Below are 14,490 nucleotides of genomic sequence, written 5' to 3'. Positions count from 1 at the left end.
AAAGTCCCAACGGAGCCTGCTCTACTCCAACCGACCTCCTTCCAACACATCAGCCGGGCACAACTTTCAAATCTAATCCAAACAAAAGGCATATCCAATGACATTCAAAAACCAGTTGGCAGTGGTATTGCTCTTTTTGTTATCTCAATGGCCACACAATGCTGGGGTCTTGTATTGGTCTGATCGGGACGAGAAGGAAATGAACAGGGAAAATCGGGGAGGGGAGGATTCAACTTTTCTTTTAAGGGGGAGGGGAGCATTGAGGATCACGTACACAAGAAAAGAAACAAGATCGACAAATTTCACGAGGAGGGAGAAAGAGAAAAAGAAAAAATTTAAATGGTCCGTCACAGAAGTTCCAATTTGCCTTGCAGAGTGCGGAATTCGGCAACGAGGCCGGCCGACGTGGCGTGGACCGTGCAGAACAGATCCGTCAGGTAAATTCCGACAGCCTCGACGCATTGGCCGATGAGAGCTCGGCGATCGGCAGTGGGGACCAGGGCCGCCATGCCGCCGGATGAAGAGTCGACCAACCGGTTCAACATGTCGGCCAGCACTTTGAGCAAGTGGTTGGGTTTGCCCTCCGCCTGCCACACCGCGTCTTTGGCTCCGTACAGCCGGTTGTAAGTGGCAAACAGGCGCTGGAAAGATACGCCAGCCGTCAACATGATGGACACGACCCAATCTGTTGAATAAAACTTGAAAATTAAAATGAAATTCAAATGGAAAATGAATTGATTAACTACCTGGAGGTCCGTTCCAGCGGATGGAAAGCGTTTCCAGGGTCTTGACGAGAAATTCCAAGGGGAAAAATAGCTCAGACTCAGCGTAGGTGCGGCCCAGCGTCTTCATCTTGCTGCCCAGGGTGGCCAACTTGGTTTCAGAGTCGGCGTTGCCCAGTTTCTTGACTTCGGCGTTGATGACGTTCTGCCAAATGTTGGTGACCAGGGCCGCGTCGTAGTGATTGGCGCAGTGCAAAATGGCCAATTTGCATTCCCACAAACCCAAAGGCTCGGCAAACTGCTCGTAGAGTTGAGTCACGTCCAGCAGGTCGGAATGCAACCGACTGATGGTGTCGGCATCGCGACTGTGCAGCCTGGAAACGGCCTCCAGGACTTGCGACTGGACTTTGGCCACGTCCATCTTCTCTTCCATCTCGTAGAGGAACTGGCCCTGGACCGCGTTGCCGAAGGAGCTCGTCTCGGCCGCTCTGGCGCAGACAATGGCCCGAGAAAGGTACTCGATCCTCAACGGCAAACTAATGGCCGTGCTATGAGCGTCGGCAAGACGGGAAAGAACTCGAGCAGCCGCGATAAACTGCCCACTCTTCTCGTAAAACTTCCACAGCAGGTCGTACTTGGCCACCAGGTCCGTTTGCTGTTGGCCACCCTGGACGAATAAATTGGCGTCACATTAATGTCAACATTAAACCCAAAATTGAAATGAACAAATAAACTACCTGGACGGCCGTTTGCCTCTTGAGGTAATTCTCCAAGTGGGCAGATTGGATTTCCAGCAATTTGTCGTCCCACTTGTTGTCCGTCAGCCAATCAAACAGGGAGACGTGACAGAGTTCATCGCCCGACTGCAAGGCCAGCGACAGCGTCTCATCGGCCAACCGTTGGGCTTCCAACGGGCTGAGTCCTTCATCGTGTTCCAGCGGAGTCGTCTGCACCATCGGTCCAGGTGATTTTGGAACGCTGGGCGACTGGGGATGACAAGCGGCCGCCGTGTAGAGCTTCTGCAAGACCAGACACATTTGCTGGTAGCAATTCTTGCGGGCCAAAAGAGCCTCCACAGCGGCAGAATCCTCCTGCTGGCCGGTGTAGCACTGCAGGGCCCGGTGGTGAGGGTCCAGTTTCTCCGCCACAACGCAGCAAAGCTCCACGACGCCTCCGTAGTACTGACAGGCGGACAACTGCTGACAAACGTGGGCCAAATTGATGCGGGCCGGAATCTGTTTGCACGCGTCCAGGGTTTGCTGGAGTAGACGCTCCTTGTCCATCCGATTCATCGTCGTCGTTCGGGCCTTGAGCAACTGCTCGTTAACTTTGGTGCACAGGGCGTCCTGCATTGAGTAAACGAATTAGATTTATTGTCACATTCAAATTTTTGAACGCGGGAAATTCAAAAAGTTACCTCGTTGCGGTAAAGAGATGGGCAGACTTGTCTGAGTTTCTCGCTGATGGCGTCCGTGCTGGCCGCGTCGTCCAGGTAGCGATGGATGAGCGAGTTGATGAGGCCGATGCAAGTGTCCGAGCCGGAGAGGATCAAGTCGCGGAAGAGCGTCGTCTTCAGCGACATCCGCATCTCAGCCGACAGCGATTGGCCGAGCAAATGAAGTTGGTGGTCGCACAAAACTTTCCACAGGGCCAGCACTTCCACCGTGTGGTCCAGCAACTGTTTCATGGCCAGCAAAGACTTTCTTTCTTGCATTTGAGCTTCCTGAATAAACCCAAAGATAAAAGTTGAGTCATTTCAACAAGATGAGACCAAAAATGTTCACTTAATACCTGAATGCGGCCTTTTTCGCTCGACTGGTAACTGCTGGGTCCGTTCTGGTGGATGTTGGCGTGAACGAAACCTTTGAGGGCATTCAACTGGCCCAGGACAATCAACAATTCTTCACTGGTGACGACACTGTCAAGCAGCGGCTGTTGGGGTTTGCCTACATCCCTGGCCAAGGGCATGAGCCAAACTGGTCTGAGAATGCGACCGAAATACAAGTAGAGTCCGTTGTGGCGGCCGGAGAATTGATAGTCGGTCGCTTCGCCACCTCCACCGGCCAGCATGGTATTCGACTGGGGCGAATAAGGCGCCAATTGGGGAGTCGAAATGGCGTTGGGGTTGAATCCGCCCATTCCGCCACCGTCGGGCGAAGTGAAGGTCGAGTAAGATTGTTGGTGCTGGAAGTGGCTGGGCGTCGTGTTCAAATGGCCGGGAGAGTTGACGATGAAAGGCGAAGCGGGTGACGAAATGGGATGGACCGAATGGGAAGAGATTTTCACATCGCCACCGAGGAGGAAAAAGGCCCGGGCGGCCCAATCGGCCAGCTGAGAGTCTTGAATGCTGGTGGAACAGGCCAAAATGAGGGCAGTGGCGCACGCCTGATCTTCTCGAAGAACCTGGAAAAATGCCCGAACGGCCGTACTGTCTGGTCCTGAAGCGTCAAAGAGCAACTGGCGGAGGATATCCACCGGCCTCAGCTGGGTGACGACGTGGCAGCACTGGGTCGTCAGGAAAATGAATTTTCGCGGTCCCAGCGAGTGCTGAGTGACGATGAGTGGCGGTTCTGGGGCCGGCGGAGCAAACGCCGACGCCTCAATGGCCCTTTTAGGAGCTGCGGTGACTTCAGCCAACGCCCAGGTCTTTCCGTCCAAGCCCAGAGTGTTTTGCGTCTCCGACAGTTGCTGGGCAGCTGGAAACAGAGAATTGGACAAGGTCCAGACCACGTCATTGTCTGAAGCCGTGGTGGTGGCTAAAAAAGTCGTTCCGTGAGAGTAGAGCGCCGAATGGACTTGCTGGGGCCGTTGAGGCGATGCGTTGGCCGCGTAGCCGGGCGGGAGTCGAACTTGAACCAGTTGGAGTGTCACCGGGCGGCTGGAAGGCGTGGCTTCGTTGAAACTACGCCAGGGCAACGTGCTAAAGTACAGCCGGACGCCAGAGGCCGTAATGGCTACAAGGTGCAAATTGGTCGACTCGCTGGACTCTACGGGAGCGATGCAAACCAAAGGCTTAAAACTGGATCGATCCACTGTCCTGGCAATGTTGGCAGCCGACTGGACAATTGTGCTGGTGTTGATGGCAGCCACACGGGTCATGGCTTGTCCGTCGTGGCCCAAATCGTAGACTTGAATGGTTCCCTTTTCCGAACGGGTGTAGAGAATGTGCCTACTCTCATCTTGCACCATCTGGACGAGGGGATCCTCTTCACTAAAGGCCGCATTGATGAATGACGGAATCAGATAGGACAGGGTGCTCTTCGAGTGATTGATTTTGCGGCACTTGCGGCTAAAAAATCCTTCCTCGGCCTAATTCAAATTAATTTTAAACAGTTTGCACAACTTTTTGAATTTTCCAATCATTTACCTGGTAAAAGAATTCGTAAATGCAACCATCTTTGGCTCCCATAAAGATTCGACCGTCTGTCGTGCCCCTGATGGTCACAATGTAAGCCCCGTCGGTTGGAACGGCGAACAAGGGTTCGGGTAAAAGATGCATTTCTTCATAGTTGGTGTTGGAGCCAGAGAAACTCACACCCAACAAGACCACTTCCACTGTTGTGGCGAGGCACAGCAGATATTGGATATGAGGCTGGAAAATGCCTGGTTTGGGTTGAACCAGCTCCACTGCAATGATGGGCTCACTCAAGCCATCAAAATAGGACAAATCACCACTGTAAAGAATTAAAGGAAATGAGTTTGGGATGATTCGTTAATATCTCTTGATTTTCGCCTTACCCATCCTCATAAGTCCAGACATAAATATCACTGTCGATGCTCAGCCAGGCACGCTGAATGAGGGGGAAAAGGCCCATCATGCAGTAACTCTGCATGTGGCCAAAGTGTTCCACCAACTCGGGGGGTAAAGGAATTCGGTTAACAAGTCCCATCTGCCTGAGTAGAGGAAGTCCATTTGGGCCAACTTCTAGCATGGGGTAATCAACATCAGATAGACCGCTGACACCGTGAGCTAAACAAAAGCAAAATTGTTAACTCAACACGAAAGGGGTAATGGAGATTGGAGATCCTCACCTTCCCCGATCTTGATTTGATCAGCGAGTGAAGGGAAAAGATTGTCATTTTTAAGTTGCCATTCAAGTATGCGGCCTGCGAGATCGATGCCTTCCAATGAAGGAATCAACGTTGACTGGATGGATGCAAGTGGGGCCATCATTGTTTTGGATACCGGTGAAGTCATTATTGCCGTGGAAGACAGATTGCTGTTTACGTCATTTTTATATGGGTTGGCACTAGTATCTGTAGGGAAAAAAGGGCAAAATTTCAGCAAAAATAGTGTGAGTATTGGTTTTAAAGCTCATTTACCATGATAAATTGAAGAAAATTTGTGGCTCGCGCCCGTTAATGACTGCATGACAGCAAAAAGGCGAGAAGTATGAAAATCGGACGAGTGAGGCGTTGCCAGACTAGAAACACATGGAGAGATATACATTTTTATAAAGTTTCAAATATTTCTTAATACACATTAAAAAACCTTTTTTTAATTTTTTAAAAAATATTTTTTTCGTTTTAGAATCATATTTTTACGGTTTGATGTATTTTAATTTTAAATGTTGACTTTCAAGAGCAGACGGCGACAAATTTGTTTTTGGCGCGAACTTGGTAAAGACCTCAGTTATTCTTCTCGTTCTCGATCTCTCTGTGAGGTGGGGACTGTGGACTAACTACACATTTTGTGTTTGGAGAATATTTTCTGTTGTGATTGACTTGCATTTCGATCAAACTCGATTTTAAAATGGCGCCCCTTAAAGAAAGTAAAATGAGCGAATATGAATTGCAAAGAGTAAAAAATATGGAAGAAAATCGACGTATTTTGGAAAGCATTCGTCAAGAACAGGTCTGAAAAACATGTTGTATATCTTTTCTAGTTTGGTCATACTTTACTTGATCCTTGATGCCAATGCCCTTCTCATTCAACAGATTTATAAATTCGAAGCCTTGCAGCCAGCTGTTGTCAAGAAGAAAGAAAGAAAACCGGCAGAAGCAAGGCCCAAGAAAAAACCAAGGATTGAGACAGAAGGACAGCCAGAAGGTGCTGAAGTTGATGACGGTAGAAGGAAATCTTCAAGAATCAGTGGCAAGGTGAGGAAACTATTTCGCTTACACTTTTAGTCTTGCAGTACTGACTGACATATAATTCTTTACTGAAAGGCCCCCGACAGGTCTAAAGGCATTGGTGATGATGATTCAGGTGATGAAGATTATGAGGCAGATGAGTATGACGATGATGATTCAGAAGAAGAGGATGGCGAGGGAAGAAAAAGGAAACGAGTGAGAGGACCGCAGCAGAAAATCATTGTTCCCAAGAATCGTCCTAACTTTTACGGTGCAGTGCCGGGAGTGGAAATTGGTCGAATTTGGGAGATGAGAATGCATGCATCGGCCGATGGAGTTATGCGTCCCCCAGTAGCTGGAATTCACGGAGGTATAAACAACATTACACAATTCTTACATTTCATTTATTTAAAAGTGTTTTGTTTCTTAAACTATAAGGTCCTGAAGGAGCTTATTCGATTGCCCTTTCTGGTGGCTACGAGGACGATATGGATCTTGGCGATTGTTTCACTTACACGGGAGAAGGCGGTCGAGCCCTCAAAGGCACCAAAGCCAATCCCAAGAACCTCCGAACTGCTCCGCAGAGCAAAGACCAGACTTTGACTAAAGGCAATTTAGCTCTCAGTTTAAACATTGAGACGAGGAAACCAGTTCGAGTCATTCGTGGATACAAGGCCAATACCGAATTCACCCCCGAATACGGCTACCGTTACGACGGTAAAAAACAAAATAATTTTTTTAACACAAAAACAATGAATTTATTGCTATTAAACACCAATTCGCAGGATTGTATACGGTGGAAAAGTATTGGTTGTGTGTTGGCAAGTCTGGCTTCAAAGTCTTCAAGTTCGCCCTTAGGAGATGCCCCAATCAAGCGCCTCCACCGTGGGTCACCGATAAACGGAAAAAGACGGAAAAGAAAGAAGAATCAAACCAAAGTGAAGAAGATAAAGAGAAAAAGGAAGATGAGTCGGTCGACAAAGAAAATCGTGATAAAAGCCTCAACTCCCCTCCATCAGCTTCTAGTTCTTCGGAATGAATTGAAAACTCGTTTTTATTGAACAATTTCAATTAATTTCTCGGGTGAAATGTTCATTTGATCCAAATTGACGTCCAGCATCGATTGCAAAATTCCTGTTTTAAATGAAACAAAAGTGTCAGCGAAAATAAACGGAAATGTGTGTCTTTTATAAAAATAAAATACCATCGGCGAATGTTTTAGACGGTAGATCGTCATCACGCGAAAGTACACGAACCAGGTCGGTAAACTTTTTCTCCATGACGTAAGGAGAGCCTTGGCGTCTCCAATGGATAAACACGTCTCTCAGCCCAGTCATAACACTTTGACGGACATCTTTAGACACGTCATTCAATCGACCCATTAGAGCTGCAAGTAAAGTAAGCCATTAGTTGTGCAAATTTGTAGGAAAACTAGCAAAAGTAATTTGTTATACTCGTGAGAATAGAATCTAGATTGGTTGGACGTCCGGCAAATAAACAGTGTTGGAGTATCTTGATTGCAGCTAGTCGAGTATTGACCACTTCATCTTCCACCAAATCCACAAAAGAATCGGCCATAGTATTGAGGTTTGACGGAATTATTTCGAGCTTCCGGTGATGGATGGCCGCGTAAGCGCACAGTGCGGCTGAAGAACGTAGAACTGAAGCCGATCGACCGGGTTTCCACTTGACACTGGCCAGTAAAATAGCTTGAAGCTGGGCAGGATCGATAGACTGCAAATGTTCCATGGATGCCGTCAGCATGTTGAAGGATTTGAGTTTGACTTCCGGGTTGGGGTTGGAGCTGATCGTTTGGCGGAGTAGGTCGAAGACGTAACTGTCAATCATCTTCAACTCTCCAGCCACAAATTGGAGAATCCTCCACGACGGTGATGTTGTCGTCCACTGGCCTGGCTCACCTTCAGAAGTGAGCAGGGCCGGTAACCGTTGCTGGATCATCGTTTCCACATTGGGGTACTCGAGGCGGACAGCCATTCTCTCCAGTAAACTCATTTGTCTTGAAGAGAAATCCGATTCTTTGGATCCTTCCAGCGACAGGGCGACGGACACGAGTTGGTTCATCCGTTCGGCAGGGATTCCCACGTCTTTCTCGACCAGACTCTCGAGGCATTCGAGTAATGAAATGTCCTACGAAATCAATGCAAGTTATTTAAAAAAACAAATTGTAGGCACAATCTCTGTTATAAATACTTTCGTGGTGCTGAATTTGACGGCCAATTGGACGCACAGGTCCAAGGTACGAGGTGGATGGTTCGATTGTGTGGAAAGGAGGAATCCGCGGACAATGTGACTGTAAATAGTCAAATCGCAACTGTTGTTGGCTTCGATTTCTTCTTGTTTTCGGTTGGATAGCCACTGGAGAGCTTCTTCCGCACAGGTTTCGCCAACAAGTCGAGCAGATCTCCATGCCTAGTATAAAAAGGAAGGGGTTGAATTTAAAAATATGATTTTATGGTGAAAGTTTATTTTACCCAATTGCGAACGGCCGCTTGTTCATCACCCGACTGGAATGTCAATATTTCCATCACAGTGGAAAGTTCCAGCTTTCTGTCTGGTATTTCGCGAACAAATTGGTAAAGGAGTTGAGCCGTTTGAATCCTCATGTCATTGCTCCAATTTTCGGCATCTTGGAGTAACTTGAGAATCAGTTTACTGAAACATTTGGCAAATTGACGGCTGAATTCTGTAATATAATAAAAATATAGAAATACACGGTGGAATTGAACAAATTAAAAGTTATAAATTAAACCTGGCTGATTTTGGAGCAGCTGCCAGAAATTTTCGGCTTCTTCGCTGACTTCGATGAAATCGTTGCATCTCCCCAGGAGAATGACAGGCAGCAACAGGTGGAAATTTTGGTCATCCGATTCAACTTCTTGTGATACTTTGCCGACAGTTTGCACCATAGCCAGTTTCAGGGGTGGACTGCTGTCTGACCAGAATTTCTCAAGATCAGGTGCAATGTTGAGAATCGTCAGGGGTGAGTGGATCATGATGGGTTCCAGGGCTCTGACACACATGACACGTACTTTCATGGGCTGTGTTTTTAAATTTTGCATCAGTGGTTCAACAAAGAAATCAGCTTGAAGTCTAAAGTGATCATTTTTCTCTGACAAGCAAATGATGATGTCACAGGCTTCTTTGACAACCTCCCCATAACGATCTCTGACCATCAATTTCACCGATTGCGTCAGTTTGTCCAAATTTTCAAGGTAAACTGCTTGATTACTTTGGTTCACTACGACAGAGTGGATGATTTTGGCCAATGTCAGGCGAACCTCTTCGGCTGGTTCAACCTCAAAACGCTCAACTGTGAGGATGACAATGTCTTGAAACTGTTGGCTGTTGATTTTTTGATGAGAAGTTAGAAAAAGTAAAACTATGGAAGCTGACTCTCTGAGGCTGTCAACTTTATCACCGGACACGATTTTAACAAGGGGTTCTAACAGATAAGGGAGCCCGTCTAAATCTTTTCGTTCCGCTCGTTTCTTGAGCTCGAGCAAAGCCGCACGTCGCACCGATTTCTCTTCACTTTCAAGTTGTTGGCACAAATTATTTCTTTCAGCTTCCATGATTTACTAACTGTGTAAGTTTCTTTTCAGAAAGATTTTAACTTGAATAAAGAAAGTAAAATTACTTTTCACACGCTCTCTGCCACTCTTCCATTCAAGACAAGTTTTGATAGAGTAGCAGACGAACAATAACAAGTCTCGTTGCTAAGTAACCAGAGTGAATATACCGCGACCTTAGAATTTTGAACGAAACACACAATGAAACACAATTAAAACGTTATGAGATTTGTCGATGATCAAATTTGTGTAATAAAATTATGAATACATTACCGTTATCTTACATTGTTGATCTATGCTTGGAGAACTCACCGTCAGTTCCGAAGTCGGCATGTTCCAACTAATGAAGGTACACGTTTGATTTTTAATATTTATCATCATAGGCTCGATGACACTAGTTGCTTGGTTCCAGACACTTTAATACAAAAGCACAAATGGAATAATTAAGAAACGATTGACGTAAGGGATTTTCATTGAAAAAATTGTCGAAAAATGAACGGATAATCACTCAAGACTCAATAAAAAGTGAGTGTGAAAGTCAGCTATTGATGGGCTAATATTTATTCAGAAATCTGAAATGGCGTTTGCAGTGGCGCAGTCAATAACAGGGTTTGAAATAATTGGAATCAGACAGCCGAAACCAAATGGAGAAATATTCAAACTCATGAGTCGAGTTTCAACTTAATTGTCGCGCTAATTCAATTTTCACGTTGGTCTATGTCGTTCTTTCTTTAGAAATTCGTGCTGCGCAATTTAGTCGGTGCTGTAGGTATCAATCCACGCCTTGAACGCCGACACTCTGGTTTGGAGGCTATTCTTGGTGCAACCAGCTGTCAAAAGACAAAAGAGTTTGATTTAATGTCATAACAAAAACCAAATTGACTCATTCAAATCATTACTTGGGGTGTAGCTGTTGATTCCAACTTGAGTCCAAATTCCCGGCGACGAAAGGACTAATACTGGACCACCGACATCACCCTGCAATTGAGAGATACAATTTTACTTTGAGCACGTAGGAAAGCCAACTCGATTATTCAGAGGGACCATAACTGATGACTTACCGCGCATACGAATTTATCAGTGGCGCTAATACAGATATTGGCGTCCGTCACATATTTGCCAAAATTCGTGTCCGCCTTGCAATCGACGTTGGACGAAATTGAAACGGTGCCTTGCATCAGCGTGTTGCTTGCTGAAGAGTCTGGAAATTGAGCAAATGATATGCGCATGTTAATCAAGAATTGATCATTGTGAATTGATGATCATTCAATACCAGCTGTTCCCCATCCTATAATAACAGCAGATTGGTCGGCGTATTGGTCGACTTCTTCATTGTCCGGTGCCAGACAAACAGGCCCAACAGTTTTAGAAAGAACCACTGGTGCGTCCAGTGTTATGACGGCGACATCATTGGCCTAATCAAAATCAGAAATGACAATTTTAAAAAATACTTTCCGTTTTGTTGTTGCAACTTACATAATTGAAGGCGTTGTATTGGCTATGAAGGGCGACTTTGCTGATTCTCCTCGTCATTTGGACGGCCATTGGATCTGTTGTCACTCCAACCAATATGGTCACGCCCGACATCTCATATAAAGAGAATCTTTATATACAAGGAAAAAGCGCTTTACTTCAACGAAATAACAATGGGCATGTGACAATTCTATTTATACTTTTCCAAGCAACTGGCGGCCAAAAGAACTTTCGAATCTGAAATCAAAGTCCCGCTGCAAAAATAGACGCCTGCAACAGCATCATATTTTCTCAGGGTTACCTATAGTCAAATCACAGATTACTATCATTCAAGTAATTCTAGATAAATCAATCAACAACTCACCAAGAACGGCCAGGCATTGTTTTTGGCAGCTGAGCCGATAATCCTTTCGCCAATCAATGACCGTTTGGGTAGGGCGGTCGGTCCTTTGCCGCACTGAATTACTGGCGCTGGCGTTGTTGTAGTTGTTGTCGTCGTCGTTGTTGTTGTTATAGTCTCACCTCCTTCCTGTTCCTGATCCTGATCCTGTCCCTGATCCTGATCCTGATCCTGTCCCTGTCCCTGTCCCTGTCCCTGATCCTGTCCCTGATCCTGTCCTTGTCCCTGTTCCTCCCTACTGGGCGAGACATCTGCAGGAGCAATAGGACTAGGATACCCGAATGAATAAAACCACCCGTTGGGGCCCTGCTGTTGTTGGCGATACGCCATTGGGTGAGGATTGAACGATGGCAGCGGGACGAATCCTGGATTGACAATTTGGCCGGACAGCGACTTGTCGTAATAGGAGGGAGCGTATCCGACACCGGCAACTGAATTTAAACAATTCAAACAACCAAATTCGTCCAATATTTCTAAATTAAAGAGGAAATAACTAATTTGACATACAATCGATGACGATGGCGTCATTTGTACGGGAGACGCGAGGAAAGAAGGCGAAACTGGATGCCGGGCTGCAGCAGCAGCTCAGCAGAGTCACGACCGCAAGTAGGGAGATCCATTTTGAAACATTTCTGTGAGCGTCCATCATTTACCTAAACCAGATAACTTTCAAATCGACATTTGCTCATTATTAATGTAAGGCCTGAGGATTAGAATTCATCTAACAACATTTAACTAGAACTCATTTTACACGTTAAATATATTACTTTAAATTTAGGGATTACCTTGATTCTTGCAGATGATTGTTGTACATCAACCTGGACGAAAATTGTGATTGACTTTCGAGCTGGGCTGCCTTTTTATCGGTCGATTGGAGACGACCCTCAACAGTGGCAACAAGCACCGCCCCTTTATTATTCAGAAACCGCAACGAATTGAGCAATTGAGCCAACGCCCTGTGAACCAGACGAAAAAGTGATTTAATTTATTCCCAAATTATTTTGATGATTCGCGTTGTCAACACATGAAAGGTAACTGGGAGATGGACCGCGAATAATTTGCCATCGGTTAGTCAACCCACCGAATTCCCCGTCTTCTTCCATTGTGACTTTTTGTTTTTCCCAGGACCTTCACCGTGAGGGGAATACAAATCAAGTGGTTGGCCTTCGATACTCTTCAATTGGGGAGTCGACCACCGCCCTTTTAAAACAAACAAATTGAAACAAAAATATATTAGAATTCAATTTGCACGTTGCCAGGCGACATCATCACGACAAGGGAAAGAGAATAACGCCCCGTCATTTTCTCGTTAGTCTGAGAATAACGGCTCCGATTTCCACTTGTGACTTTTGGCTCCTGTCAGTCGATCTTCATAGATGAGCGAAATGCAAATCAACTTGTTGGCCTTCCAGACTCTCAATTAGGAGCGATGCCCTTTCCTGCTAATACTCAAACTCGTCTTCTTCTGTCTTCAGTCAATATCCTCACGTCGTTTGTACTGGCTATTACTGAGTTTTGATTTCTTACTGGCTGACATCTCAATCGAGCAATCGGCGATCTTTCCTGATCCCGAAAATATATGATTCGTCGAATAACGAACTGATTGATTTAACACTCGATATGAATTTCTAGAATTTTTCTATCAAGTTTCATTTGCTACCATTTGGCCAACTCGTTTTGCTGATTTTGTTACTCAACATGACAAGAGAAAGCGAAGAAATGAAAATAAAACTGATTAGGTGTGTTGGTAAAAACAATATTCCTAAGCTTTGCGTGAACATCCTCTTACCTCTTACCAGCCTACGACGCCAATAGCGACACTAATAGATAGAAAAAGACATACTTTATTACCAAAATATACTTTTACCAAAAAATGTTATCCTTTAAAATTGACACCCCAGCATAATTTGTTTTAACGAAAAGAAAAAGTTAAAATAGTCAACGGATCTGCTTAAGCTTAGGCTCAACAACTGACAACACATGGAGCAACAGAGGCCATGCTGGATCTTCAACAGAGTTAAGATCAGAGAAAACTGGCAATAACTCTTTTGTGCTGCTTGTAAGACTCAAATAAACGTAATCATAATTCAATTCAAGCTTTTCAATTCACCATCAACGAAAACAAACTGATGTGCTATAGAGTGGAAATTAAACTTTAAGCAAGTTTTTAGTAATAGAACCTTGTCAGCTGTTGTCAACTTCTCCAGGGGGGCGTACACTTATTCCACTGGGCAAACTCAATCCTTCCAGGTGTGTCTTCTTCAAGCACGTCCATCCGGCCGGAACGTCTTGTTCATTCAAGGAAAACTTGTCCTGTTGGCTCAATCGTCCTCTGAATTATTTGGCAATCTGATCGGCTTCACCTTTAATAGGAAAAAGGAAATGAAAGTCAACAACCAACAATTCCAGAAATGCATCAACAACGTATAGTTGCATCTCTTTCGTTTCGTTAACTCGACCACATGACTAGACAATTCAAGGTGGATAGAACAAATTAAAGCAGACAGCCAAACACCGTGTGCACTTAAAACAACACAACCAATGGCTGATTGAAAATATGAATATGGTAATTAACTGAATTAGAAAAACCTCGTGGTGAATGGATCAACGTATAATTATCGGGAGACGACACTGAGAGGCAGAATCAAATATAACGATAATCCTGGACAATATGCAATTAGCCAATCACGAAAAGAAGGTAGGGCAGAGAGACACAAATGGATGGAAAAACTCAATGGGCGACTCAATGTTCGCTGAAACCATGGCTGAAAGCCTGAAACTGAACTGAGAACTGACACCGCGGCCATTGGAAGCTGAAGAAACTTTCCCGCCATTTTGGGAGGATCCAGAAGGCGGCGGCCATGATGGATTCATTTCCTTACCCTGTCTCCTAGTCTGAAAGAAGCGGGAGATTCAAACCCTGTTCAAAGACTTCAAACCAGAAAACCAAACCAGTCAAGCTCAAAAATGATACTGGATTGACAAATTAGGTGTGGCATGCTTGACATACCAATTGGAATGTATATTTGTTGTAACTTGGCTTTTCCAGACATGGCCCAATGGAGATGGCACAGATCCAAGACATGTGTCAAATTAAACGAGCAGACCAATAAAAATAAGATGGTCTATATTTATACTTGCGAAGACTGCTGTTACCTACGCAAAATGTTAATTGAAGTAAAGCCATCAATCACGTTACAATTAAAACAAATTGAACAAGTTACCGAGTACA

General features: G+C 45.1%; 4 protein-coding genes across 10 annotated transcripts in view; 1 reads left to right on the top strand and 3 right to left on the bottom strand.

Annotated features, from left to right (window-relative positions):
* Window positions 1-98: 98 nt before the first annotated feature.
* On the bottom strand, window positions 99-5,154 carry LOC124336645 (nuclear pore complex protein Nup155-like). Its single transcript, XM_046790434.1, has 9 exons — window positions 5,046-5,154; window positions 4,755-4,979; window positions 4,461-4,692; window positions 4,090-4,396; window positions 2,514-4,031; window positions 2,140-2,445; window positions 1,460-2,068; window positions 747-1,389; window positions 99-685 (listed from the first exon to the last, which is right to left on the bottom strand). Exons 1-9 carry the CDS (start codon window positions 5,092-5,094, stop codon window positions 348-350), a joined length of 4,227 nt encoding a protein of 1,408 aa, XP_046646390.1. The 5' UTR covers window positions 5,095-5,154; the 3' UTR covers window positions 99-347.
* A 172-nt stretch (window positions 5,155-5,326) lies between these two features.
* On the top strand, window positions 5,327-6,984 carry LOC124338287 (E3 ubiquitin-protein ligase UHRF1-like). Its single transcript, XM_046792415.1, has 5 exons — window positions 5,327-5,577; window positions 5,661-5,822; window positions 5,892-6,165; window positions 6,234-6,512; window positions 6,581-6,984. Exons 1-5 carry the CDS (start codon window positions 5,476-5,478, stop codon window positions 6,832-6,834), a joined length of 1,071 nt encoding a protein of 356 aa, XP_046648371.1. The 5' UTR covers window positions 5,327-5,475; the 3' UTR covers window positions 6,835-6,984.
* On the bottom strand, window positions 6,832-9,388 carry LOC124337791 (dynein axonemal assembly factor 5-like). Its single transcript, XM_046791812.1, has 6 exons — window positions 8,566-9,388; window positions 8,288-8,499; window positions 8,007-8,225; window positions 7,250-7,943; window positions 7,000-7,182; window positions 6,832-6,929 (listed from the first exon to the last, which is right to left on the bottom strand). Exons 1-6 carry the CDS (start codon window positions 9,386-9,388, stop codon window positions 6,850-6,852), a joined length of 2,211 nt encoding a protein of 736 aa, XP_046647768.1. The 3' UTR covers window positions 6,832-6,849.
* Window positions 9,389-9,928: 540 nt separating this feature from the next.
* LOC124338267 (chymotrypsin-like elastase family member 2A) overlaps window positions 9,929-14,490 on the bottom strand; it is a 53,092-nt gene continuing 48,530 nt past the window's right edge. For 4 of the 7 annotated variants that reach the window (XM_046792371.1, XM_046792375.1, XM_046792376.1 and 1 more), the window contains 7 exons: window positions 11,223-11,689; window positions 11,059-11,159; window positions 10,862-10,988; window positions 10,659-10,800; window positions 10,447-10,586; window positions 10,290-10,363; window positions 9,929-10,223 (listed from right to left, as the gene is read on the bottom strand). In XM_046792371.1, coding sequence (XP_046648327.1) covers window positions 10,139-10,223; window positions 10,290-10,363; window positions 10,447-10,586; window positions 10,659-10,800; window positions 10,862-10,988; window positions 11,059-11,159; window positions 11,223-11,689 — 1,136 coding nt within the window. In that variant the 3' untranslated portion in view covers window positions 9,929-10,138. Of the gene's footprint in view, window positions 10,224-10,289; window positions 10,364-10,446; window positions 10,587-10,658; window positions 10,801-10,861; window positions 10,989-11,058; window positions 11,160-11,222; window positions 11,690-11,765; window positions 11,925-12,043; window positions 12,215-12,339; window positions 12,459-13,438; window positions 13,622-13,847; window positions 14,033-14,490 lie in introns of those variants that run through there. The other 3 variants (XM_046792372.1, XM_046792374.1, XM_046792373.1) reach the window with 3 other exon arrangements.

The sequence above is a fragment of the Daphnia pulicaria genome, chromosome 4, assembly GCF_021234035.1.
Source record: "Daphnia pulicaria isolate SC F1-1A chromosome 4, SC_F0-13Bv2, whole genome shotgun sequence".
NCBI lineage: Eukaryota > Metazoa > Arthropoda > Branchiopoda > Diplostraca > Daphniidae > Daphnia > Daphnia pulicaria.
The sequence above is the reverse complement of the archived record's forward strand: the minus strand, read 5'-3'. Positions and strand labels throughout refer to the sequence as shown.